The sequence below is a fragment of the Amia ocellicauda genome, chromosome 4 (assembly GCF_036373705.1).
Source record: "Amia ocellicauda isolate fAmiCal2 chromosome 4, fAmiCal2.hap1, whole genome shotgun sequence".
Taxonomy (NCBI): Eukaryota; Metazoa; Chordata; class Actinopteri; order Amiiformes; family Amiidae; genus Amia; species Amia ocellicauda.
In genome coordinates this window covers 48,828,067-48,855,585 of record NC_089853.1, presented here as the reverse complement: position 1 = coordinate 48,855,585, position 27,519 = coordinate 48,828,067, and the positions used below count along the sequence as shown (strand labels likewise).

Genomic DNA, 27,519 nt, shown 5'->3' with positions numbered 1-27,519 from the left:
CTTTGCTGTAGTAGAGTACCATAGAGTATCATAGCACTGTGTATTTTGGCAAGCATTTTATTCACAAAACACCAATGTATGCATATTCATTATATTGTCAAATTATAACACTTTCAGAAATTGAACTAAATAAACACATTATAATTTAAATAAAATATATATTTACAAATATTTTATTTATAGAATTGTATAAAATGCTCATTGTAGTGTTAATCCTGTTCACGTTATTGTTATTATTATTATTATTATTATTATTATTATTATTATTATTATATATTTTTAAACAAAGTTATTATGTTCCATTTACACAATCATTACTTACAGTTTTGGGGCAATTGTAAAAACCTATACTGTCTCATTGTACCATGGAGTGATGATGGCAACCCCTAATTAAAATGTGATTTATAATAATGTTCAAAAGAATCCTTAATTATTTAAGCGATAATTAGCAAGAGGTTTATGTAAGTGTAGGTAACTGTCTGGATCAAACAAAGTTGTCTAGTTCTACATAATTGTGTAATTTTGGAAGATAAATATGTATTGTATTTAGTAGTATTGGTCATATATACTAACTGAAGCAAATATCCATAATACTACAACTTCGAAGGGAAGGTAGACAAATATATAGTAAGGTTCATAAGATCTAACTTAAAAAACAAAAACATCTAAAATATGAATGACTTGCATTATGTTTTAAAACATAAATAACTTTTGAAATGTACCCTTTTACTATCAAGCTAATTCTATTTTACTGTCTCTACTTTTCCAACCTAAACATTTCAGTCTTTTAAAGTGAAGGTTTTAGCATCAAGCAGTAGATGGCAGCAGTACTGAACACAAGCATTGAATACATTCATTACAATGCACTTTAAGGTCTACTGAGCAGAATTTGGTGATATATATATTGTGACAGGGTGAACTTTAGCTGCTTAAACATTTTAGGGGTGCTTGTCTAGGAGGCAACAGCGACTTACAATGACATACAGTGACATGTATGGTTAGCCACCATAAATACAAGTTTAAATACAAGTATTTGTATTTGACTTAATTCTGTTTTTGCCTCTAGCCTCCTGGGGGTCAGCTCACTACATCTATATAGATATTGAGAACACCAACCACTCTATTTCCTCACTGATATGAGTGCCCATACATACACATTTCTCAAACATGTTAATCTAGCATGCAGACATGGAACAAATTACTTTAGCAGAATCTACTGGGTGCAGCATCTGTAACTTGACTCATGGGTTTGATATCTCCACTGTAGGAGGCTGGGCTCATTTAGTAACTTGGTATTTTTTCAAGGTGACAAAATATATATAATATATAAAAAATTGATATAGATTAGCTATTACTATGATAAGATGTCAAACCACCTGTTTATTCCAAGTTTGAATCAACTGCAAACCGAAAGATACACATAAAACGACTGGCATTGCCCATGCACCCCTGACCCGGGATCTGCAACTGTTTTGATTGGTTTGTGATTAAAAAATAAAGAGTCAAATGTCTTCTTAATACTGACAAGAAAATATAGTAGCTAGTGATTAAAAAGTAAATGAAATACTGCTCAGCAGAGCTTTCAGGTGGGCCTGTATTTTGATGTATGCTAGCTATGCAGCAGACATTAGTAGCATACTAATGATCATGATTCACGATTTGGAAGCCTTTTTGTAGATAAACTCTTTATAGTAAAATATCAAAAATGTAATTTTTCAGCTCTAGTCTTGAGCTCCAAAGTGCAATTTCACATCTTGTAACTTCTTGACCATGTCATACACTTTAACATCGAGCTTGTGTTCCCAATTCCCTTTAGGTGTTCAAAATCCTGAATGGATTGGATGAAGTCAACTACAAGGACTACTTCAAGCTCAACAAGGCAAGGGGTCACAAGTTGAAATTATGTGAATTGTGTAAAAACTGCAGCACCGGAAGCATTTAATTTACACAGCCTTGAGTCCCACTAAACAACTATAGGCTAAATAAGACAGAAGTCACATTTTAAAAATATGTTTTATTCAATTTCTTCATCAAATACACAGGTGGAGTGAACCCCAAATCTAATGCATTATCTAGACTTTGTGAACATTTGTTTATTAGTATGCTATCTTATGAAAGGGATGGTAAACAAACAAACACAGAGGTGAGAAAGAGTTCCCATGAACTGTGCATCACATCCCCATAGGCTGTTCCTGATTTTCCAAAAAACACTTCTCAGCTGAGATCAGAACTACATGCTTTCCAACCCAATGCATAGATCACACTTGTTTGTTGTTTTTCATAATGTGCATGAAGCATTATATAACAAATAGGGCATGTCATACATTTTCCTGTGTTATAATTTCTTAAGTGTCAAATACATTGTTTCATAGAGTTGGTTCTTGAACATCAAAAGAGATAAATAGGGATCTGCAGAAACCAAGGACCTAAGCAGCAACAGGAGGATTTTTTTTAAACCTGAAATAACTAAATCTTGTATTGCAGGCATACAGGAATCTAATGAAGATGAATTCTTAAAACATTTTATGGTCAAACTACACATAACAGTCAGGCACTACACTGCCATAACAGGTTAATTAGGCATCAATTCATTAATATAGTTCTGTGCATTACAACAATGTGTAAAAAGTAAACAAATACATATTTAATACAATGTGAAAAAACAGTTCCATGATGGACAGTTAGTTGTAACATATAATATTACACACAGAAAATATATTTAAAATAAAAAAACTAACTAAAAAGGTTTAAATAGGTATAATTCTTTGGATTTCATTTAATTTGAGGCAATTAAGGTTAAATATACTACTAAGACCAATATATATTATTGTGCTTCCATACAAAGTGTTTTCATCATTCGGTAGATTTACAGTACATACAAAATATAATAAATCAAAATACAATAAAAGTGAAACAATTTAACATTTTCAGTGCTAAAAATGATATTCCTTAAGACTTTTGATGCTAGTTTAGTTACATACATTGTACCATTTCTCTTTCAATCACAGATGATGGTGGCAATGGTTTTCATTACAGTAATAATAATAAAAATAAAAATAAATCTTATTTGCTGTGTGTGGAAAAATCTCAGATCAATCTGTCCCTGCACAGAAAGGTATACCACTATATATAGTTATGAAATTGGCATCATGCCTTAAAACATGTAAAGTGATTGGACTTATAGCATTAAAGCTGCCAGAGTTAAATAGTTTAAATAAAAGTAGTTCACCTTGTTTAGGGATAATCAGGCATCTTAAGAGAGATAGCTGGTTGAGTCCTGTGAATAGTTTAAAATAGTTTACATTTGGAGTGTAATTTGAACCCAGACAGCACTGACTCCAATCTAAACTATGTCCTGCCTTACTATGACCGGGATTCCCATTCCAAATTGGGAGGGTATAAGTTAAATAAATACAGTTTTTTTATGAAAGAAAGAAAAGAATAGAGGTGGTTTCTACAGTGGTCAGTGAACATTAATATTTGAGACTGGCCATAATACATGATACAAGGTACACCATTAAGTCTGATTCCCAATAAAGAAATGAAGGCTGGTTCTTTTACTAAATAAAGGAGCTTTGATGACTTGCCTTTTAAGCAGAGCCACTCATTATCATATTACTCTGTGAAATCTGTGTCCCATGCAGTCAGTTTCTTTGTCTTTGAGAGGCATTTTTCTGCAGAGCCAGTGAACTCTGATTCTGGGTTAGAACAGCCTAATCTTAGTGCTGCCTCTGCTCATATGAATGTACTTTCTTTTGAAGTTGTGTCAATGTCTAACTAACAGGGGTAGGACTGGTTCTGTTGTAAACGTGGAAATCAGCTCTTAGTTATATTATAGAGTGCTTATAAAGGCAGCATTATATGGCATTATCGCATGGCTTTGTGCATTGCAAAATGGAGCAATACAATTTAGTACACATACAATCTGGAGCATGGGACTCACATTTTCTTTGGACAACTTGCTCAGTGTTACCACCAATTATGTAAATGTTGGCTTACATGTGTGGAAAGACATGGTATCCATCTTTATGAAGCTGTTCAGTGTTCAATTGCCAGGTTCACTAATCCTGGTCCAGGAGGACCCTCTACCCTGCTCAAACCGATCTCTCAATTACTTGATTGAACCCTTAATTGAAGTAACAATCTTCTTAGATTTTACTATTTAAATTGTGTAATAAAAGAGTTGGTTCTTTAATACGTTCTTTACACAATTCTATACTTAACTTAAAACCCCTACTGTTTAAAATAATTAAAAGGCTCTGATTCAGGAAATGATTAGGTAAATTAAGGATTAAAATAATTAATTGAGAGCTCGGTTGGAATAAAAAGCAGCAGTGTAGGCGGTTCTCCAGGACCAGGGTTGAGAATGTTCAAGAGGACAATAAGATGTTGCATGGCATGTTCCCCATGGCCCTATTTAATTTTACATTTACCTCTTGAGCACAGTGTATTCCATATAATTACTTGTAAGAACTATAAATGCATACATTATGATATTCAAAATAAATAAAAATGGCATGATTAAGTTCAATTTTAGACTGCTTAATCTAATGCCTAACCATTTCTTTTGATATCAACACTAATTTATTTTACAATCTACAACATAAGAACAAGAAAGGTTGCCAATGGGAGGGGACAATTTGTCCCATCTCACCACAATCATGGAAATGTACCAGAGGGTTTTACATATCTACTCATTAGCTATATTGTTGATTTTTCAGTAGCCAATAGAATCTGTTAGTCTTGCATATTAATCAGTATCTAATGCAACTTCATTGATTCTTCCTAATTATTCCCATATATTAGACTTTTCTTTGTTCGATTTCGAGATCTCAACCTATAAATGACTGCATCTATTTTTGCTCGGGGCTCAGAACATTTGCTGAGTCCGAGGATCCTCTGTATCTCTGTCACCTGTTTCTCTATATTAATCACCATTCCTCACACATCAGATTTCTTACACTAGATTATTGACATGAGGATCTCATCCAGACATTTCTTGAGTCTGCTTCAATAATATGGCTAAATAGTACAATTAACCAAAACAAGTGCTTCTATTTGCAGTTTAAAGTGAGCTGCGATTTTAAAATAAATGATTAGGTAGTGGCTGCATCAAAGTTTTACAGTAACAGTCTGCTGAATAACTTATTTTTATACAATAATCTGATTCCCAAAACTAGAACTGGAGAAGCTGCTTTAGATTACCATTTATATTGGTTCCTTCAGATATACTGTATCTAATGTAAATTTTCCCAAATAGTCAACATATTTAGCAACAAGTTAAGTTGTTTTGTGTCATAGATTTAAATAGAAATGAATGTAAGGTCTTGCAAGTATTTCTGTCTCTGGTGAATGGGCATATTGGCAAGGCAATGTAGTTAAGATAATGTCCTTGTTGGGAGAATACAAAGACTTCAGCTTTCTCAATAATCTAAATCTTGTTTAAATTCTGTTTTTTTAAGTACTACAACATATCAGAAGAGGCTAACATTATTTATATAGAGGAATAATAGAAAGATTTTAACCCAAAATGTACATTATTGTAAATGTGTGTAAGGAAACAAGTCAGGAAATATTTTTCTTCAACTATGTATAGTATTAATTAATAAGGGTTTATTCTCAAATTCAAAATTGAATTGAAGTTTGCACAAGAGTAAAAGGTTTAAAAAACTGTCCTGTGAGCAGAGAACTATACAACTTTACTTTAGGCTTGGCTGCATCTTTTATTAATTGTATATTGACTTATTGAAGTGTATGGCTAGATGTTTCTCGGCAATAGCATTGAAAAGGGCAGGGGTGTCCAGACGTGGAGGGCTACAGTGTCTGCTGTTTTTTTTGTTTTAACAGGAGCTCTCAATTGTTCAATTATTGTAATAATTTTGGTAGGCTAAATTAAGACTTTCACTTTTTAGTTTTACAGCTGATAACTTAAAACATGTTGAATATCCAAAATATTGTACCCACAGCATATTTCTGGAGTCTGGGGAGAAGTGTTCAATTCATCCAGTTAATAATTGAATTAGACCAATTAAGGAGCCAAGAGCTGGGCTGGAACAAGAACCAGCAGACTGACACCATTGGGTTAAGGTATTGTACACCACATTGTACAGCTGTCAAAAGACTGCAATTTCAGTGTTCATTTGGTGTCAATATTTCTCTCTAGCTTCTTAAGCAAACCCACAATACTTCCCCAGAGGTGTGGTTTCTGATCTGGCAGTAGGGGGACAAGCTTCCATTGGGTGGTGCAGTCTGCATAGTTTAAGGCCTGAAATCATAATATGATTCACCTAGAAAAAAAAAAAAGTCCAAATTGAGAAAAAGCACACATGACAGATAACTGGTGGGCACATGCACAATAAACTTGTAGTTCTAATTTGGTTTCCATTACTTTTGTATTCCTTTATATATAGTAATCTGATTATATTAATAAGTCTACATTACTTTCCTACTGCCAATATCTTATCCCCCCAATACATGCCTAAACTAATTCAACACATTAACAGAAAAAACAGATCCACCAGTCCTTTACCATGTGTTGGAATCAAGGAGAGCTGAGATTTTAAACTTTGCACATCTTTAAGCAATTTCTTATTGGTTTAACACTGCAATGTTTGCTGATATGTCAATTTCCTTTTCCACAAAGCCTGTGTAAAACAATATGCATTTGGAATGATATTCAGCAGCAGAACATCAAGTGTGCTGCACTGCTCAGGTGGCAACTGTATGGGTAAAGTACAGTTTTGTTGGGTTGCTTCTGTCAGGTGGTCTTTGAAAAGTAGATTTCTGCTTCGGTAATTATATATATATATATATATATATATATATATATATATACACATACACACACAGTGGGGGAAAAAAGTATTTGATCCCCTGCTGATTTTGTACGTTTGCCCACTGACAAAGAAATGATCTGTCTATAATTTTAATGGTAGGTGTATTTTAGCAGTGAGAGACAGAATAACAACAAACAAATCCAGAAAAACGCATTTAAAAAAAGTTATACATTGATTTGCATGTTAATGAGGGAAATAAGTATTTGACCTCTTCGACTTAGTACTTGGTGGCAAAACCCTTAGATCATTAACAAGATCCTGCCGTGTAGTTCTGGGCTGATTCCTCACCATTCTCATGATCATTGAAACTCCACCAGGTGAGATCTTGCATGGAGCCCCAGACCGAGGGAGACTGACAGTTATTTTGTGTTTCTTCCATTTGCCAATAATCGCACCAACTGTTGTCACCTTCTCACCAAGCTGCTTGGCGATGGTCTTTTAGCCCATTCCAGCCTTGTGTAGGTCTACAATCTTGTCCCTGACAACCTTGGACAGCTCTTTGGTCTTGGCCATGTTGGAGAGTTTGGAATCTGATTGATTGATTGCTTCTGTGGACAGGTGTCTTTTATACAGGTAACGAGCTGAGATTAGGAGCTGCCCTTTAAGAGAGTGCTCCTAATCTCAGCTCGTTACCTGTATAAAAGACACCTGGGAGCCAGAAATCTTGCTGATTGATAGGGGATCAAATTCTTATTTCCCTCATTAACATGCAAATCAATTTATAACTTTTTTGAAATGCGTTTTTCTGGATTTGTTTGCTGTTATTCTGTCTCTCACTGTTAAAATACACCTACCATTAAAATTATAGACTGATCATTTCTTTGGCAGTGGGCAAATGTACAAAATCAGCAGGGGATCAAATACTTTTTTCCCTCAGTGTATATATATATACACACATACACAGTGTTATATATATATATATATATATATATATATATATATATATATATATATATATATATATATCTGTTTTTCTAACAGATAGGACCAGTTTGTTTGCTTTCAGAAAATGATTTGGCTAGATATTGCTGGCAAGGACTATTATGTGGAGCATTACTAATCAAATGTACTGAATTCTGTTGCATATGTTGTGAATGCTGATTATACAGGGGACCTTTTCTATTTTTATTTGAGTGGACCTGTAGACCTACAACCTGAATGTAACTGGCATACACTAATTATTAAAAAAAATTGAACAGCTGGTTATTATAGATTTATAACATGCTATTTGTGTACCTAAAATGAGAGTGTTACCCATTTGAATTACAAATTTGTATCAAAAACTGAATGGACTTAAATTTACTTTCATTGTGAAACAGATAGAATACTCCCTTTGACATGAGGTTGAATGCCAATGTAAAAATATATTTAGAATCTAAGGTGAACAAGTTGTCAGGCCTTTAATTCAATATGGCATTGGAGTTTATCACATGAATGTAAGGAAATAGATAGTTATAGTTTGGGGGCTTCAGGCAGTAATTCAACATTCAGAGGATGAGCTATTTGTGAAATGTTTCTCTTTGCTAAAGCTGCCATTTTTAATCCCTACCTCTGGGGTCTCCTCTTTGACAGCCAGTGTTATCACACCCCCCTGGTGCCCCGGGCTCCCCAGGAGGACCTGTGGCTCCAGAGATGCCTGGATTACCCGTCTTGCCTGGCTCCCCTTTGGGCCCATCCATCCCAGGTTTGGACTCCCCAGGAGGACCTGCAAACATCACACAACACACATTAGCAGGTTAATAAGAGTAATGAATACATTGAGAATATTTCACAAATACATGCATTCAATGAGAAATTCGCATGCATGTTAAATAAACCAATACTTATTTCATATCAAATATCTTTAATAGGTGTGTTTCCTAGTTGTCTTTGCTCACTGTTAATCACTCACTGCCTAAAGACAGCAGTTCCATACAGAATCACTCCTGAAAAAGAGCTGCACGGCATTATGTCTTACCACCGTTTTAGACCTGTGCTTTTGTCACCCTTGTTATATTATGTACTTGTAGAACACTGTATGGTTGTGTCTGTACATTACCCTGGATAAGAGCACCTTCTAAATTATTATCATTATCTAGTTAATTAAACAAAGGTCCACATACCAGAATAAATATACCCGCTTTCCTACATCTAATGCAGGTGGTGGTTTAAAGAGACCTAGACAATGTGATGGATTGTTGCCCTTGAGGACTGGGTTTGAAGAACACTGCTGTAAATATTCATACATCTTACCTGGGAGTCCCCTTGCCCCACGTGGCCCCTGGACATTGGACCCTAGGCTGCCTTTCTCACCTGGGATCCCTGTCCTACCTGTGTAGAGTAAGAACAGCAGATGGTGTTTAAGTTGTGGGAATCCCTGGTTCTGGTGGGTAGCAGTGTATACAGGTCTTTGTTCTACCTCAACTATCAATTTTATTGAAACATTTATTTTCTAAACTGAACCAATTAAGCTTTGTTTCCAGTTTGTGAGCACTTACAAAACCCACACGACTGTGGCCCTCAAGGTTCCTCACCACTGGTCCACCTTACTGAAATGATAGGAACTTAGGTAGACGTGCCTCCATAAAGGAACAATTCTATCTCAAGGGTGTTTATACATCTATTGAAACCTTTGACTGTTAAGACCAAATAATAGCTTTCAGATCAATAAAATAATGAATAGTTCAGTTACCCAAAGTAGTCAAAGTTTCAGGTCTGTTTAAACCAGGTGGTCACACTGCCCTTAACACCTTCCACACCTTTTGTGCTTAATGGCTTAGCTTGATGATTCAGACTGTGATATGAAACAATAACCTTGCTTTGCTATATCGACTCCAAGACCGCCTCTTCCTTTGTTTATGTTTTGTTTTGTATCTGGAAAACCTTCAAAATTACTCACCAAGTTAAGAGGCCTCCACCTGTATTAAACAGTAGTGATGCATATGATTTCAGGATAAATTCAGCAGTTACTGTAGGTTCCCTCTGCTTGCTAGTGTATTTCAAAGCAAAGTCTCAACCATGACCACCAAGTAGTTTTCAAAAGAACACTGGGACAAAGGCACAGATCCAGGGATGGGTATAAAAAACATATCAAAGGCCTGGAATATCCCCTAGAGCTCTGTCAAGATTATTAAGTATTACACAGTGGAAGGAATATGGCACCACCAAGACCTTACCTAGATCAGGCCATCACTCCAAACTGAATGACCGGACAAGAAGGAGGCTGAAGAGAGAGGCTACCAAAAGGCCAAAGGCAAAAGCTCTTTGCAATATTCCAAGCACTCCACACATCGTGCCTGTATGGTAGGGTGGCCTGAAACACTGAGGAGATTCTGTAGATTCTGTGGAAATGTGTTGTGGTCTGACAAAACTAAAATTGAACTTTTTGACTTAAATAGAAAGCATTATGTTTGGCGAAAACAGCACATTACCCAAAAAACACCATCCCTTCTGTGAAGCATGCAGTGCAGAGGAACTCACCTCTCCTTGTCACCTCTTCCTACTAGTTCTACCGTCCTCCTGGTCCACTCACCACCCCTGTGGATGAGCTGGACTTTCTTCTCTCCTCCCTCCCCTCACTCTCCTCCCCTACCATCCTCCTGGGAGACTTCAACATCCAACCCCTGCCTTTTAAATTTCTCCCTGCCTCCCCAGATAGAACACGAAGTCAGGCCGACGTTGGCATATGGTTGGCATGGTTGGACAACAGTCATGGTCGAGGGGTGACGTATGGCCGATGTCGGCATATGGATGGCATGGTTGGACAGCAGTATGGTCAGGGAGATGGATCATGTCATCTTAAATGTCGACAGATGCGATATCCATACAGTGAGGGAAAAAAGTATTTGATCCCCTGCTGATTTTGTACGTTTGCCCACTGACAAAGAAATTATCAGTCTATAATTTTAATGGTAGGTATATTTTAACAGTGAGAGACAGAATAACAACAAAAAAATCCAGAAAAACGCATTTCAAAAAAGTTATAAATTGATTTGCATGTTAATGAGGGAAATAAGTATTTGATCCCCTATCAATCAGCAAGATTTCTGGCTCCCAGGTGTCTTTTATACAGGTAACGAGCTGAGATTAGGAGCACTCTCTTAAAGGAAGTGCTCCTAATCTCAGCTCGTTACCTGTATAAAAGACACCTCTCCACAGAAGCAATCAATTAATCAGATTCCAAACTCTCCAACATGGCCAAGACCAAAGAGCTGTCCAAGGATGTCAGGGACAAGATTGTAGACCTACACGAGGCTGGAATGGGCTACAAGACCATCGCCAAGCAGCTTGGTGAGAAGGTGACAACAGTTGGTGCGATTATTGGCAAATGGAAGAAACACAAAATAACTGTCAGTCTCCCTCGGTCTGGGGTGGGATGCAAGATCTCACCTGGTGGAGTTTCAATGATCATGAGAACGGTGAGGAATCAGCCCAGAACTACACGGGAGGATCTTGTTAATGATCTCAAGGCAGCTGGGACCATAGTCACCAAGAAAACAATTGGTAACACACTACGCCGTGAAGGATTGAAATCCTGCAGCGCCCGCAAGGTCCCCCTGCTCAAGAAAGCACATGTACAGGCCCGTCTGAAGTTTGCCAATGAACATCTGAATGATTCAGAGGAGAACTGGGTGAAAGTGTTGTGGTTAGATGAGACCAAAATCGAGCTCTTTGTCACCAACTCAACTCGCCGTGTTTGGAGGAGGAGGAATGACCCCAAGAACACCATCCCCACCGTCAAACATGGAGGTGGAAACATTATGCTTTGGGGGTGTATTTCTGCTAAGAGGACAGGACAACTGCACCACATCAAAGGGACGATGGACAGGGCCATATACCATCAAATCTTGGGTGAGAACCTCCTTCCCTCAGCCAGGGCATTGAAAATGGGTCATGGATGGGTATTCCAGCATGACAATGACCCAAAACACACAGCCAAGGAAACAAAGGAGTGGCTCAAGAAGAAGCACATTAAGGTCCTGGAGTGGCCTAGCCAGTCTCCAGACCTTAATCCCATAGAAAATCTGTGGAGGGAGCTGAAGGTTCGAGTTGCCAAACGTCAGCCTCGAAACCTTAATGACTTGGAGAGGATCTGCAAAGAGGAGTGGGACAAAATCCCTCCTGAGATGAGTGCAAACCTAGTGGCCAACTACAAGAAACGTCTGACCTCTGTGATTGCCAACGAGGGTTTTGCCACCAAGTACTAAGTCGAAGGGGTCAAATACTTATTTCCCTCATTAACATGCAAATCAATGTATAACTTTTTTGAAATGGTGGAGAGTTTGGAATCTGATTGATTGATTGCTTCTGTGGACAGGTGTCTTTTATTCAGGTAACGAGCCGAGATTAGGAGCACTCCCTTTAAGAGCTCGTTACCTGTATAAAAGATACCTGGGAGCCAGAAATCTTGCAGATTGATAGGGGATCAAATACTTATTTCCCTCATTAACATGCAAATCAATTTATAACTTTTTTGAAATGTGTTTTTCTGGAATTTTTGTTGTTATTCTGTCTCTCACTGTTAAAATACACCTACCATTAAAATTATAGACTGATCATTTATTTGTCAGTGGGCAAACATACAAAATCAGCAGGGGATCAAATACTTGTTTCCCCCACTGTATATATTACTGAAGCAGAAATCTACTTTTCAAAGACCACCTGACAGAAGCAACCCAACAAAACTGTACTTTACCCATACAGTTGCCACCTGTATCAAATACTTTTTTCCCTCACTGTATATTTGATAGTCAAAAATGTTCCCAGATTCATTATTATAAATTGCTCAAGCAATTCCTCACTTTCACGTCTATTTTTAAAATATGTAAATTTACTTTTGTTTAAATTTACTGAAAAGTAGGCTATTTAATTGTCTGAAGTATCAGGTTGTATGTAGTATTACACATGAACTGTGGTTGTTTCCAAAAGAAAAAAATATATATCAATGACAGGCTTTTTATTTTCTGTATTTCTGAAAGGTTTTAATTTAATTTAAATGACACTATATAGCTAATTGGTTAATTCATTATGTAGCAAATGTATTTAAATTTGAAACAAATTTGTCAGAAGTGAAAAACAGTAGTTTGAACATAGTGTTCACAGCCATACTGGATACAGAATAAGAGCAAAGGATACTTTTTGGATTTAACATTTGCATGTCAAAACACGGATGGCTAATGACGTCATCATTTTGAACATCGGGCCAATATGGTTATGATTACGTCGGGCCGACATCTTGTTTTTGTATTTATTCGTTTGTGAGTCTCCTTTGTTAAACGTACTGATTCTTTCTAAGCAACATATGCTGACTCTTACCTACCATTGTCTCAACCAGACTGCACCTATCTACCTTCAGACCCTCATCTCTCCTTACATTCCCTCCAGACCTCTCCACTCCTCCTGTGACAGAAGACTAACTTTGCCCACTCTCCTCTTCCCTTCCTCTAGAGCCAGCTCCTTTGCACCCCAAGTGGTGAAACGACCTTCCCACTGAAGTCAGGACAGAGTCCATTGCCACCTTCAAATTTGTGACCTGACTTGAAGATTGCTGTCCATCAATGCTTCCCAAGGAACTTGACAAAGCTTGAACAGTTTTGCAAAGAACAATGGTCAAATATTGCCAAATCTAGGTGTGCAAGGTTAGTAGAGACCTATCCCAACAGACACACAGCTGTTATTGCTGTCAATGGTGCTTCCACAAAGTTGTAACTCAGGAGGGTGGTGACCTATCCAGTTATGATGTATTTTTAATATACACTCCTGTTCACTTCTGTTCTACAGTATCTAGCACACCTTGTTCTCCAGGATATCCAGGTTTCCCAGTATCTCCAGTCTGCCCAGGCTGACCAGGTGCCCCCCTTGGTCCTGGGGACCCTGTGGTTCCTGGAGTCCCTGGTTCTCCTGGCGGCCCCACTGGCTCTTCCAGTGGGACAGGCTTCCTGCTCACCTCATTGAGGAAGGAGTCCAGCTTCAGTACTTCATCTGCAATGGAAAACCCATCCATCCATGTGTGAAGTCACTATCTAGTTATACTGTTCTTTCAAATTAACAATGGAAACAGAAAATTGGCAGCATTTATGCGCACGTTTAAATGTCCCAATTGTCTAGATACCACTGTGCAATCATTATGTGTCACACATTAATCAGGCAGATTGTGTGAATTATGTGAATGCGAGCTTGAAAAAACGCAACTTGAAAGTCATCACAATTTGGTAACACACCATGAAATGAATGCATATTAGCTAGATGAGTGCATGGCAATTATGTCAACAGATACTTAATTGAACATGATATATTTAAAGACTAGGTGAAATAAACAAAAACATTCTCCCCTTGTTATTCATTTATAAATGTACAGAAGTTTTCATTTATTAATTATTAAAAGTATAATTGATATGAAATAAGGATAAGCCCAGAAAGAAACCCTTACTTATTGTTTACAAACACAATCATAACATGATCCTTTGCATATAGTAACTGATCAAAATACATTGAAATTCAGAAGCAAAACAAGGAGGATCTTTAGCAGGAGAACATGTCAACAGGTGAATATTAAGTAATTGAGCGGCAGTATTGAAGCTGAATACTACTGAATGAAGTAGTATATAATAAAGCACATTTATTAACAAGTAGTGTACTCTGGGAAGATGCTAAGGAAATAACTTACTATGGACAAGCTGTTCACAGGCCTGTGTCACAAGCTGATAAATGATAGCTAAGGACTGAGGCTCCCCCTACAATGTAAATGAAACAGGTCTTAAGTTGACACCTATGTGATTGCTACTTTGGTGAAGTGAAGACTTAAAATGTATTTAAGAAATTCTGTTAGTGTTGGAAATCAACTAATTGCATTATTATTGTTAACACTGTGTTAGTAGAACAAAAAAACTATAGCTGGGATAATGAAGTGACTCAAGTCCTTGCAATTATTTTAAGATTGAATGCTATTTTTGGCATTCGAGTACTCACATGAATATATGCATTTATATACCACTTTCCCTCTAAGACAGGGCTTCTTAATGTTGTTGCACCTATGACACCCTTCATACCACTGTTTTGCAACAACTTATTAACAGAAACGGCAGGTAACAAACTACAGTCTCTGTTTTGTCTGTTTTTTATTCAGCTTTGAATTGCTCCAAGTTCTTAATTATTTTGTTAGTCATGGGAAAAACAACAAAATAAAAAGGTGCCCAATTGTAAGGTGTAAATATGAATACAAAAATGTGTTCATTTGACAACAGTATCGTCAGTCTATACCTCAATTAAACTGCCATTGTTCTTTAAAGAAACAAGAGATTCTGAAAATAATACTTGTTTTTGATCCCTTAAGAAAATGATCAATATTTTTTGTAAGGCAAAATTAAGTTTTTGTCATATTAAAAGTTAATGACTTATAAAAATAATTGGTCAGCTTTCAAAGCTTTTTGCTCTACTGCAAAGTTTGCTCCAATGTTTTCGAACAGCAAAAAAAACTAGAAATAAACACTTTTGATAACACTTTACTTCATTCCACAACTACCTTGTTTCTTCTGCATTCAATCAACCGACTCGACTTGATTAAAGCAATACTCATATTCATATTCTCATATTCATAATACTCATGTTTGATTATTACAAATATTCGCTCAGCGTGACTCTAGATAAAACTGTTGATTGCATGTGGGATTCTCTGATTACTTTTATCTTGTAAAAATGTACAAAAAAGGAAATATGTAAGTTGTTTTTTAAACTTAAGCTTGGACTTCTGACACCAAAGGGGATTAAGCTTCATATGTGTCATGATGTTTTTGCTTTAGAGAGTGATTTAACAGGGCTCCCGAGATTTCAGTGTTTATTTCAGCATACAGCTGTAAGTAGTGGTGTTAATTCATTAATCCAATCACAGAGATCTGATAAGAGAACTAATCATACATTTATTAATAATTGCTTTCCATTAAAAATATCTCAGAACTGCAATCAGGTGATACAGGAAAATGCATGTTATAGAATAATTAATGAGTTGTAATATTCTTTGTTGAGAACAATCCTCATGCAATTATTCATTTAAAAAACAGCTTTTCCATGTCTTAACTCCAAGACTTATACAATGGTTCATAGCGACATTCATTACACTAACAAGGGCATCTCTTTGTATCTCCTGATTGCAGATTCTGAGAATACTTTTAATGAAAAATAATCATTAATAATTGCGTGATCTGTCATCAAATCTCTGTGATAATCAGACATGAATTACAACACTAATTACAACAGGCAGGGCCATTAGAAATAAATGTACCAAGCCTACCTAACAGCCAACACTGACAGGGAATCCCGTTTGCAATTCGTCTTTTGAAGATTCAGAAATATAGGGACCAATTCTAAACTGTGTGATGCTGAAAATAGTTATGCATGTCCAATAAACAAAATTATCTGTGATTCTGTGTCTCTAAGAATCAAAACAGACCCACCTTTTCACCCCTCTCTCCCTTGTGACCAGGAAGTCCCTGTGGAAAAGAAAACACAATGTAACTTGTTTTAAATAGTAGCCATATTACTGAAGAGCATTCATGTTAAAATAGCCAATATCATGTTAAATGGAAAATAAAGAAAAAGCTTGTAATTTTCTTTTGCTAACTGAAATTAAATTTTCACGTGATACTTCCTTACATCTTTGTGTTTTCTTCCTCATTAAGAAACGACAGGTGCTAAAGTAGTATGAATATGGCCCTTAGAGCTTACAAGAGGGGGACACATTTCTTGTACTTTGTCTCATTTCATTATTTTAATTTTAAAGAAAAGAATTAAGAAAATGATTGTGATGAACATTTGTGCTTACCGTTGGCCCCACCAACCCTGGGTGGCCCCTCTCCCCTTCTGCACCTGGGACCCCAGGCATACCCTGGAAGCCCTAGAAAGGTAGATGGTGTCACTGGGGTTAAAACTCAGAGTAGACACAGTGTTCTGCTCCATTTGCTGTAACCTTTATCATGCAATTCGTTAGTTATTCTGTTATGAAGCAGAGGTATATACAACGATCAGCCATAACATTATGACCACTGACAGGTGAAGTGAATAACACTGATAATCTCGTTATCATGGCACCTGTTAGTGGGTGGGATATATTAGGCAGCAAGTGAACATTTTGTCCTCAAAGTTGATGTGTTAGAAGCAGGAAAAATGGGCAAGCGTAAGGATCTGAGCGACTTTGACAAGGGCCAAATTGTGATGGCTAGACGACTGGGTCAGAGCATCTCCAAAACCGGTCTGCAGTGGTCAGGGCGACAGGGTCATGGGCGGCCAAGGCTCATTGATGCACGTGGGGAGCGAAGGCTGGCCTGTGTGGTCCGATCCAACAGATGAGCTACTGTAGCTCAAATTGCTGAAAAAGTTAATGCTGGTTCTGCTAGAAAGGTGTCAGAACACACAGTGCATCGCAGTTTGTTGCATATGGGGCTGCGTAGTTGCAGACCTGTCAGGGTGCCCATGCCGACCCCTGTCCACTGCCGAAAGCGCCTACAATGGGCACATGAGCATCAGAACTGGACCACGGAGCAATGGAAGAAGGTGGCCTGGTCTATGAATCACAAGTTCAAGGTGTTGAATTGGCCTCCAAATTCCCCTGATCTCAATCCAATCGAGCATCTGTGGGATGTGCTGGACAAACGAGTCTGATCCATGGAGGCCCCACCTCGCAACTTACAGGACTTAAAGGATCTGCTGCTAACGTCTTGGTGCCAGATACCACAGCACACCTTCAGAGGTCTAGTGGAGTCCATGCCTTGACGGGTCAGGGCTGTTTTGGTGGCAAAAGGGGGACCTACACAATATTAGGCAGGTGGTCATAATGTTATAGCTGATCGGTGTATTTTTCAGTCCTAAAAGGCAGAATATTTTACATGCCAAGCTAATTGTATAGATCTAACACAGCTCTATTTTCAATCCTTTGAGAAAGTACAAAGACTTACTCGTGGACCTGAGGGGCCAGGGGGGCCCTGATTTCCTTCCACTCCTCTGGTTCCCTGGTAAAACAATGAGATACCATACGTCACACAAAAAAATAATTGCAAAGAATTATACTCTCACTGCAGGTCTAGACTCCCACAAGTTAAAATATATTAGTATATGATAAAAATGTATGGTTCTTATATTATTCATATGCCAAGATTTGAATCCTTCTTATATTTAAAATATTTAAAATATAGTTTATATAATATAGTCTGTAATCCATGTGTGTTATATATGCAGAAAATACATAATAGAAATTAACCTCACCATAAATTCTGAACAAATAAAATAAATATATGGATTACAGTCTAAAAAATATTTAACATATATCCCATATATTTTAAAATGCAATGCCTTTATCATGTTAAACAAAGTGAAACTTGCTGAGTATAAGAAATAATGCAGTAAAAAAGCTTAAGCAAAGAATAATGAATTCAATATCACAGCTGTCTGAAAGCTGAAATCTCGACTTACCTTGGGGCCTGGCACCCCTTCCTTTCCTAAAGGACCTGGTGGCCCTGGGGCTCCCTGGGTACATGGAGAGGGAGACATCAAAACATATCTCAGCCTTTGCTAGCTCAGATTAAAAGTCCCCAGGGTCAGACATGATTACTGTTTTCATTTAATAACATACAATTAAATCTGACAGGCAGATGTTTCTAATTGAATTTATAATATAAATGTGTACAATCAGGTTATTTGGGGCACCTGTTGAGCTCAGTGTTGTCCATGCCAAGTCATTTACAATGCATCTTACTGCAACTCAGTGAACAGGGCAGACTTTGGGATCGGCAGAATTGGGTGCTACCATAGTCACATGACACAAGTGTTCATGGTTTCCTTCACTAGGCGAATAAGTAAGCCTCAGTCACCACAGCCGTGCATTCATATAACCGTTCCCTGAAAACATCATCCAACTATTTTAATAATACTTTCAAGCAGGACTGACTGTTGAAGCACAATTCCAGTATTACCTGAAGTCCAGGCTTTCCAATGTCTCCCTTTTCCCCACGTTCACCAGGAGGACCCTTAAAAACACAAGGGAGGTAATTACTTTAACAGAACCTGAATATATATATATATATATATATATATATATATATATATATATTCAGGTTCTGTTAAATATATATATATATATATATATATATATATATATACACTCACCTAAAGGATTATTAGGAACACCATACTAATACTGTGTTTGACCCCCTTTCGCCTTCAGAACTGCCTTAATTCTATGTGGCATTGATTCAACAAGATGCTGAAAGCATTCTTTAGAAATGTTGGCCCATATTGATAGGATAGCATCTTGCAGTTGATGGAGATTTGTGGGATGCACATCCAGGGCACGAAGCTCCCGTTCCACCACATCCCAAAGATGCTCTATTGGGTTGAGATCTGGTGACTGTGGTGGCCAGTTTAGTACAGTGAACTCACTGTCATGTTCAAGAAACCAATTTGAAATGATTCGACCTTTGTGATATGGTGCATTATCCTGCTGGAAGTAGCCATCAGAGGATGGGTACATGGTTGTCATAAAGGGATGGACATGGTCAGAAACAATGCTCAGGTAGGCCGTGGCATTTAAACGATGCCCAATTGGCACTAAGGGGCCTAAAGTGTGCCAAGAAAACATCCCCCACACCATTACACCACCACCACCAGCCTGCACAGTGGTAACAAGGCATGATGGATCCATGTTCTCATTCTGTTTACGCCAAATTCTGACTCTACCATCTGAATGTCTCAACAGAAATCGAGACTCATCAGACCAGGCAACATTTTTCCGGTCTTCAACTGTCCAATTTTGGTGAGCTTGTGCAAATTGTAGCCTCTTTTTCCTATTTGTAGTGGAGATGAGTGGTACCCGGTGGGGTCTTCTGCTGTTGTAGCCCATCCGCCTCAAGGTTGTACGTGTTGTGGCTTCACAAATGCTTTGCTGCATACCTCGGTTGTAACGAGTGGTTATTTCAGTCAAAGTTGCTCTTCTATCAGCTTGAATCAGTCGGCCCATTCTCCTCTGACCTCTAGCATCAACAAGGCATTTTCGCCCACAGTACTGCCGCATACTGGATGTTTTTCACACCATTCTTTGTAAACCCTAGAAATGGTTGTGCGTGAAAATCCCAGTAACTGAGCAGATTGTGAAATACTCAGACCGGCCCGTCTGGCACCAACAACCATGCCACGCTCAAAATTGCTTAAATCACCTTTCTTTCCCATTCAGACATTCAGTTTGGAGTTCAGGAGATTGTCTTGACCAGGACCACACCCCTAAATGCATTGAAGCAACTGCCATGTGATTGGTTGGTTACATAATTGCATTAATGAGAAATTGAACAGGTGTTCCTAATAATCCTTTAGGTGAGTGTATACATACACACATACACATTACAAAGATCACAGTGTCCTGTGTCTTTTGGACTGGAGCTGTTTTTCAGTTCTGTGGTTTATTTATGTTTTTTTTGTTATGGAACAGACCATGCCATTTGACCATTTTTCTTCAAGAAAAGACCAGCGTCACTGTGGAATGTATGTCTGAAGTGATATAACAATTCAATGTCAATTCAATATTAAATTCCAGGAAATGAGAGTCCCTTCTCCCAAATGAAAATATCCCTATGAAAATGAACCCATAACAACATAGTAAAAATTATAACAATGTTGTTTGTCTTCATTGAAATCACTGCCTTGGATCAATAATGCATTCACTGGCTCAGGGCATCCATTTTTTATTAACAGAAAGTTGGACAACTAAACTAACAGTTCAGTAAACGAAAAGTTTAGTAACAGTTACAACTAACAGTTTAGAACAAAATGACTTGATGTGTAAAAATAAATTATATTTCATCTGAGAGCTACACCTGCAAAAACTATTTTCCAATTTTTGCTACATTATTCCCATTATTAATTTTAATCTGGCATCCTCAAGGGATTTTAGACAAGATTCAGTTTTCAGCAGCTCTGTATGTCTAGGACACCTACCACTCGACCTCGAACTGTCATTCCTTGAGGGCCATGGGACCCCAGGGAACCAGCTGGCCCCCCTGAGCCCATCTCCCCTGGAGGGCCGGCCTCCCCCTGCAAACAGCGCAGGAAGAGAGTTGTAGTGGCGATTAATATACATGCAGACTTTTTTTTAACATGACAGACTTAAGAATGCATGAGCACTTGCATGACACTGCAAGAAACATATACAAAAACACCAAGGCATGAAATGTACAATAATATTTTCATATTTATGTAATGCTTTTGAGAATGAGCATAATATGTAACTAACAAAGCATTATATAGTGCCTTGAACTAATAGGTCAAAAAATATGTTTTAATTACATGCCTAGTAGATGATACATTAAATAAAGTGTTGATTAGATGGTAGAATTTGTCAAATGCATAATATCTGATTCTCCAAGGAGTGAGACTGGGACTACAAAATGTGTTGCCCAGTTAGTCTGCTAGACCGTGAATGAAGTTGGATTGAAAACTAACCTGTGGCCCTGGCTCCCCTTTCTCTCCTCTCTCACCCCTAGGTCCTGGCTTACCCTGAAGAAGTGAAAAGCAAAGATGAACTGAAGTACAACATGCATACTGGTACAGTCGCAGTATGGTTCCATGATTCAACAACATGTAGAGCCACTGAGGTTTTAATCAATTGGCAATGTTGTTTATAAAACATGTTTTTTCTGAAGCTGACCTGATTCAGGTGTTTGAATTGCTGTATTCTTTGCTGATATCAGAAAATATCTCTTAAAAACATCAGGGAAAAACCCGTGGCCAGTTACATCAAACAACTTAAGTGAACACTGAGTTTCACTTAATGTACACATTGACTCTGTAAAGCACTATGTGGTAATTAAATCAAATCAATCTTTAATTTATATAGTACCCTTTGTAATGCCAATGTATACATGAAATAGAAGTATTCTGAAAGCTCAGTTGTCCTCTACTGTGGGATTTCAATATAGCGTTCATGCCTCAGCATTGTGTCATAACCCCTACAGAAACACCAACCGGGGGACCAGGCGGCCCAGCAGCCCCTGGGATATTGGAGGTGCAGGTACAGGCATAGGCAGGCGCTGGGCAGCTCTCCTCATCTCTCTGGAAGACAAATCACCCACCAGGTTAGACTACTCATGCTCCGTGTTTCATGGAAAACAAAACATAGCTTCAGATAATTCTCAGTATGTGTTTGTCCACAGCTGGACAGTGTAGTGGTGTTGATGGTACTGTGAAATATAACTGCTGCCTGTTGCAGACCTCCATAGTTATAAACAAAGAACTTGAAAGGAGCATTTTCCAGTCAAATATACTCACCTTGGCTGGAATATCACAACAGGTGTCTTCCAAAGGCCAGGAAGCATTACAGACAATCTCAAAGGACTGCATCTGAAACTTTACCAGAAATACGCGGCTCAGACACACTGGAGTATGAAACTACACCTCAGGCACACAAGAGATTAAGATTAAGATTCGGCTGTAAACATGGAAAACAGCCCAAATATGACAAGAACTGTCTCAAGCAAATGAGTTAAAGTGGAACAAAATATACAAATTTTCTGGGACAAGGAAATAGGTCAGCTATCCATATCTCAGTATATTTTAATACATTAAAAGAGCCAATGTGGTCTGAGCTCATAAAAAGTAAAACTACAATACAAAGATTCCCTATAAGGCTGAGAAGTATTTAGTTATTTTCTGGTATTGCTAATTATATAATTTCTCAGATATTATAATTACAAACAAAAAAATATAAATAAAAATGTACACAAGTATTAATCTGACAAGTATTACATTACAGATGCATTGTATTAAAAAAACACAAAGAATTATACACAAGAAAAAAAGATTATGTGATGCTAACAAAAATTTAATTTTTATGTGCAGAAGATCAAATGTAATTAATGTTATGATTCAATAGGAATTAGACATCTAAAGAGCCTGATTTATTAAGGCTGACAAAGTGACTTACTGACACAGATCCACTGTTCGGCCCTCTAGTCTTCACCAGCTTGCCCAGCATTTCAAAGCCATTGGTGGGAATGGTGCCCAGAGAGTTGGCTGGGCTCTCAGCCACAAGCTGACAGTCTATATACAGACTGACATGGATTTCACTTACAGCCAAGTGGACCTGCAAAACAGTACAGCTGTAATCATTCCTGGTTTAAAAAGCCACTGCATCATCAGAAACACAGATTAAGAATCAAATAGAAAAAAGATTTGCAATGTACAGTGTGTTGTTTTTTCTCTTTGATGTCAATTGATCTCCTATGAACCTATGTTCATACTAGATGATGAGTGAAATAATTTCTCTGAATGATCTCTGAATATCTACCAGTCCTATCGACCTGCTACAGATGCTTCTCAATATGTGCTCTACCCCTAGTGGGATGCCAGTTTACAGCAAACATCAAAGTCACAGCATTCTGGATTTTATGTCATGCTGTACTTGGTCATTCTAAACATGAGTTGGTTCTAAACTATATCTAAAAATCAGTATGGGGGTATAGAAGTATATGTGTTTCCTTCTATGCAAACCTCACAAAACCAAACATTACTTGACAATGGCTGCTCCATTTCAACACTGACCTTGTGATAGCTGCCATGAAACAACTTTTTCACATGGGGTTGGTCAAAGTTGACTTCCTGAACCACTTCACTGAAATCCTGGCTAAAATACTTTATATGTTTTCTCACAGCTGCAAATCAAGAAGAAAAATGTGGGTAAGGTTGTGCAACACTTTTGCTTCTGTAGCAAAATGAGAAAACAAATTAAGGACACATTCATCTATTCAGCTTCATGACCTTTAGGAAGTAAAAAGATGTTCGTAAATGGAAGACAAATGTCATTGCATGCCACACTGATTACTGAATGACTTATGTGACTTGACTGCCATCATGTTTGTCTTAATTCTAATATCACATGACTAAAGAAACTTCTATAGCAGAAGGCAAACAAATATTTTAAAAGTGTAGCTTTATAGGCCATGACTGCACACTGTAGCAGAGTCAGACAGCTATGACTCCAGCTCCTGAAGGAAAATCATATTTTAATTAAAAACATCATGGTCTGGTAAACAATAATTAGATTTTGATATAAACAATGGTTTGTTCATACTCATTATGTGTCACCCAATCTTAAGTAATATCTATATTTTTAAAGCTGGGACTCTTGGTAAAAAACACACAAAAACAATTTGATTTAGTTGTATTTTCATATTTTAACTAATGTGTTTACACCATTGATTACTTTCCTGTTAAAGATAAAAAAAAACATGTCTTTCTTCACTGTATTACAAAATCAACATATAAGGATGATCACACGTTTGTCTGATTCTTCAGTTATGACATCTGACATCAATATGACATCAATATGACATCAATATGACATTCGGAGTGACCACATCAATGCAAAAGACAGCCTTTTCATCTCTCTGTTGACTATGATCAGTATCCTACAGTAACCAGGCCTAAAAGCAATTAAGCCAAACCCAAAGCCAGCTGTACTTTGGGATATGATAACTAGATTAACAAGGATTAAAGATTACTGGTTAAAGTTTGACTTTTGCTTTGGCATAGCCTATAAATGTATGTGCTATCTCGGCTGCTGTCACAGGTTAGGCTTACGGTCCAGGATGACCCCAATCTTTGGCTGGAAGTCTTCATCGGTTAGCTGCCAGAGGGCAAAGGCATCCTTCGGGGTGTCCTGAAGGACCCTGAACAGGAAGCTGATGGTATGTTCAGTAGGAATACCTGCAGGATGGATGAAACTAAAACACAGAAAAAAACAAAAGAAAAACATTGTTAAAATTGGTAAAGTATCACATTTTTGTTTTCATATACAGTATTATTCTCAATTTATTCAATAAGGTGGTCATTGATTACAGACCTAAAAATATACAATGCTTTGGTATGCATAATTTGCATTGGTAGCATTTTATCCTGCTCAGAAATGGCAGTATAAAAGTGCCTAATATATTTACTTGTAATAAATAGTAAATTGCATTACTTTTGCAAAAGCTAATCTAGTCACTGTGGAGGGAAGGAATTTAGGTAAATGTAATGTATTAGGTAAATATTATTATTATTATCATCTGTGTCAAAGACTCACCTGGTGCTCTGTGTCAGCTGGATGTCTTGGTAAATGGTGTAAGAGGGAATAGTGTTGAACACAAAGGGCTCTGCAGACACCCCCTCCACTGAGGCAAACTGACTTCTGGTTAGTCCAAATGCCTCCATCATGTCGAAGCCTGTTAAAGGGATGACAGCAATATAGCAGTACAGTTATTTACCATAGTATTTTTTCAGAAAGTATGGCTTATTCCCTACTAAATATATGATTTATTATTGCAGTAATGCCATGGTAATTAATAAAGTGTGGTAGATTAATATAAATACAAGAAGTGCAATATAAAGTAAAAGACCAAGTAGAAAAAGCTTTACTTAGGGGTTAATTTATCCCAGATTGCAAAAAATAGGAACAAATACTGCAGGAACTCAAGAACTAGTGTTTGTCAATCAACCAGATCACAAAATCATGGAATGATTTCAGCTGGAGAATGAACTTACGGTAAACAGACAAATAAAGTAAAGGGATCCTTACATCAAGTGATATCAAAATCCACTGTAAAACAAATCGGAATTAAAAAATATCATATGAAACTGTCCAGAAACAACACAAAGTATTTTTTCTTACCTTTGACTAATGTGTTTCTGATGGTCACCTCGGGACACACTGCACAAAACACAGACAAATATGAGCTGTATATTAATGGAAACAGGTCTGGAGAAATACATGGCCAAATCTTATCATGGTGCAGATAATAATGTAATAATTAAAAAATGTGAGAGCTGTCAGTGCTGTTTTTGGTAAATATCTGCTCTGTTTCCCAAACAAGACTCTTACAGGTTTTTCAAGGGAAATTAGAAGATATATCCTTGATTCCTACCTTCATTGTTGTGAGGGATGTACCTGGACGGAGGGGAAAGTTTTGCAGGCCCAGCGGCTGTGAGGTGATAACAGTTTGAACAGTATGTCAAGAGCTTGAAAAGTAACACTCTCAATACCAGCTAGGTGAAATAATACAAATTCAAATATTTACTTCAAATACTTCAAATTGCTCTCTGTCTTGTGTGCTTGCATATCAAAGTTTCCTTAAATGTATTTACTGTTTGCTTAAATGTTACTCACAAAATCAGATACAATTAATTATCTCACTTTGAAACACCTTTGTGTAAAATCTCAATATTAATAAAACAGGATAAGTTAGGATAAATATATCAAGGATTCTAATAAAGTTCATTAGAGGTGAAACAATTAAACTCTATAAACATACAAATGACTATGGAGAACACACAATCTTTAGCCCCCTTTTCACGTATGACACTTTAATTTGTCTCAGAGCCTTCACAGATAGAACCAAGCATATTCTGGGCAGGAATGCTTCGAAATGTGTAAAAACTGGCGCACTCTATTTTCACTCCTAGGTTTATGTACTGAATTTAACAAAAATTAAAAGAGCAACAATATTTTATTATAATAGGTGTTTATATCTACATGCTGCCTATGCATAGGCATACTCAGTAGAGAGACAGCTGACCTGTAGAATGCAGGACAGTGACTGGGGTGCCCTCTGCTGTTTGGAGCAGGGAGTACATGCTGATGCGATACACCACCTCAGGCTGTAGATCAGTGAAGCAGTGACTACTGGTAAGACTGTCCAGATTCCTGTCTTCTGTTTTCTTGTCTTGAAACACAGGAGAGAGTAACATCAGGATTGGGGGCAACAGCCACTGTCCAATCTGTTTACAGAGGTATGTGTACATGATTCCCCATCTAAGATCAGCAGAATCCAAAATTGTTTTCTCACCACTATTTCCATTCCCTTAAATACATCTACACACCATGTGCTACATAAAATGATGTGAGGATGTGGTAGTTTTATTATTTAAAGTAGAAAACAAATAGCTAATCGTTTGAAAGTTGTGGTGTTTAATTGATAAGCTCCCCCATTCCCAGCCCGACAAACTTCAGTTAACAGTTAACAAGTAACATGCTAACAGAAACAATTGAGATGGTTTTGCCATTTAAAATGTCTGCTTTTCTAGTAATTCAACATTGAAATGGAGCAGGTTTAGAGAAGAACACAACAATGAAAAGAGGGGGTATTACCTTTCAGAGATTGGATAACTACTCTATAACCAGTCGCTGGAGTAACAGGCTTCCACGAGACACACAGGCTGGAGTGGTCAGACTTGTACACATTCAAACTGCTAACTCTCAGGGTAGCTGTGAATAAAAACACAGTTGCATTGCTCGTTATATATATATATATATATATATATATATATATATATATATATATATATATATATATACACTCACCTAAAGGATTATTAGGAACACCATACTAATACTGTGTTTGACCCCCTTTCGCCTTCAGAACTGCCTTAATTCTACGTGGCATTGATTCAACAAGGTGCTGAAAGCATTCTTTAGAAATGTTGGCCCATATTGATAGGATAGCATCTTGCAGTTGATGGAGATTTGTGGGATGCACATCCAGGGCACGGAGCTCCCGTTCCACCACATCCCAAAGATGCTCTATTGGGTTGAGATCTGGTGACTGTGGGGGCCAGTTTAGTACAGTGAACTCATTGTCATGTTCAAGAAACCAATTTGAAATGATTTGACCTTTGTGACATGGTGCATTATCCT

At 37.4% G+C, this 27,519-nt stretch overlaps 1 protein-coding gene across 1 annotated transcript in view; it reads right to left on the bottom strand.

Moving 5' to 3' along the window:
• Positions 1–1,999: 1,999 nt before the first annotated feature.
• Positions 2,000–27,519, bottom strand: part of col20a1 (collagen type XX alpha 1 chain) — a 69,873-nt gene continuing 44,353 nt past the window's right edge. The window contains exons 21-42 of the mRNA XM_066702658.1: positions 26,974–27,090; positions 26,402–26,548; positions 25,751–25,807; positions 25,498–25,536; positions 24,913–25,051; positions 24,429–24,571; positions 23,391–23,500; positions 22,774–22,932; positions 22,119–22,196; positions 21,816–21,902; positions 21,294–21,347; positions 20,790–20,885; positions 18,776–18,829; positions 18,276–18,329; positions 17,762–17,815; positions 16,633–16,704; positions 16,265–16,300; positions 14,482–14,548; positions 13,608–13,796; positions 9,069–9,146; positions 8,386–8,541; positions 2,000–6,287 (exon numbers count right to left, since the gene is read on the bottom strand). Coding sequence (XP_066558755.1) covers positions 6,259–6,287; positions 8,386–8,541; positions 9,069–9,146; positions 13,608–13,796; positions 14,482–14,548; positions 16,265–16,300; positions 16,633–16,704; positions 17,762–17,815; positions 18,276–18,329; positions 18,776–18,829; positions 20,790–20,885; positions 21,294–21,347; positions 21,816–21,902; positions 22,119–22,196; positions 22,774–22,932; positions 23,391–23,500; positions 24,429–24,571; positions 24,913–25,051; positions 25,498–25,536; positions 25,751–25,807; positions 26,402–26,548; positions 26,974–27,090 — 2,015 coding nt within the window. The 3' untranslated portion in view covers positions 2,000–6,258. The remainder of the gene's footprint in view (positions 6,288–8,385; positions 8,542–9,068; positions 9,147–13,607; positions 13,797–14,481; positions 14,549–16,264; positions 16,301–16,632; positions 16,705–17,761; positions 17,816–18,275; positions 18,330–18,775; positions 18,830–20,789; positions 20,886–21,293; positions 21,348–21,815; positions 21,903–22,118; positions 22,197–22,773; positions 22,933–23,390; positions 23,501–24,428; positions 24,572–24,912; positions 25,052–25,497; positions 25,537–25,750; positions 25,808–26,401; positions 26,549–26,973; positions 27,091–27,519) is intronic.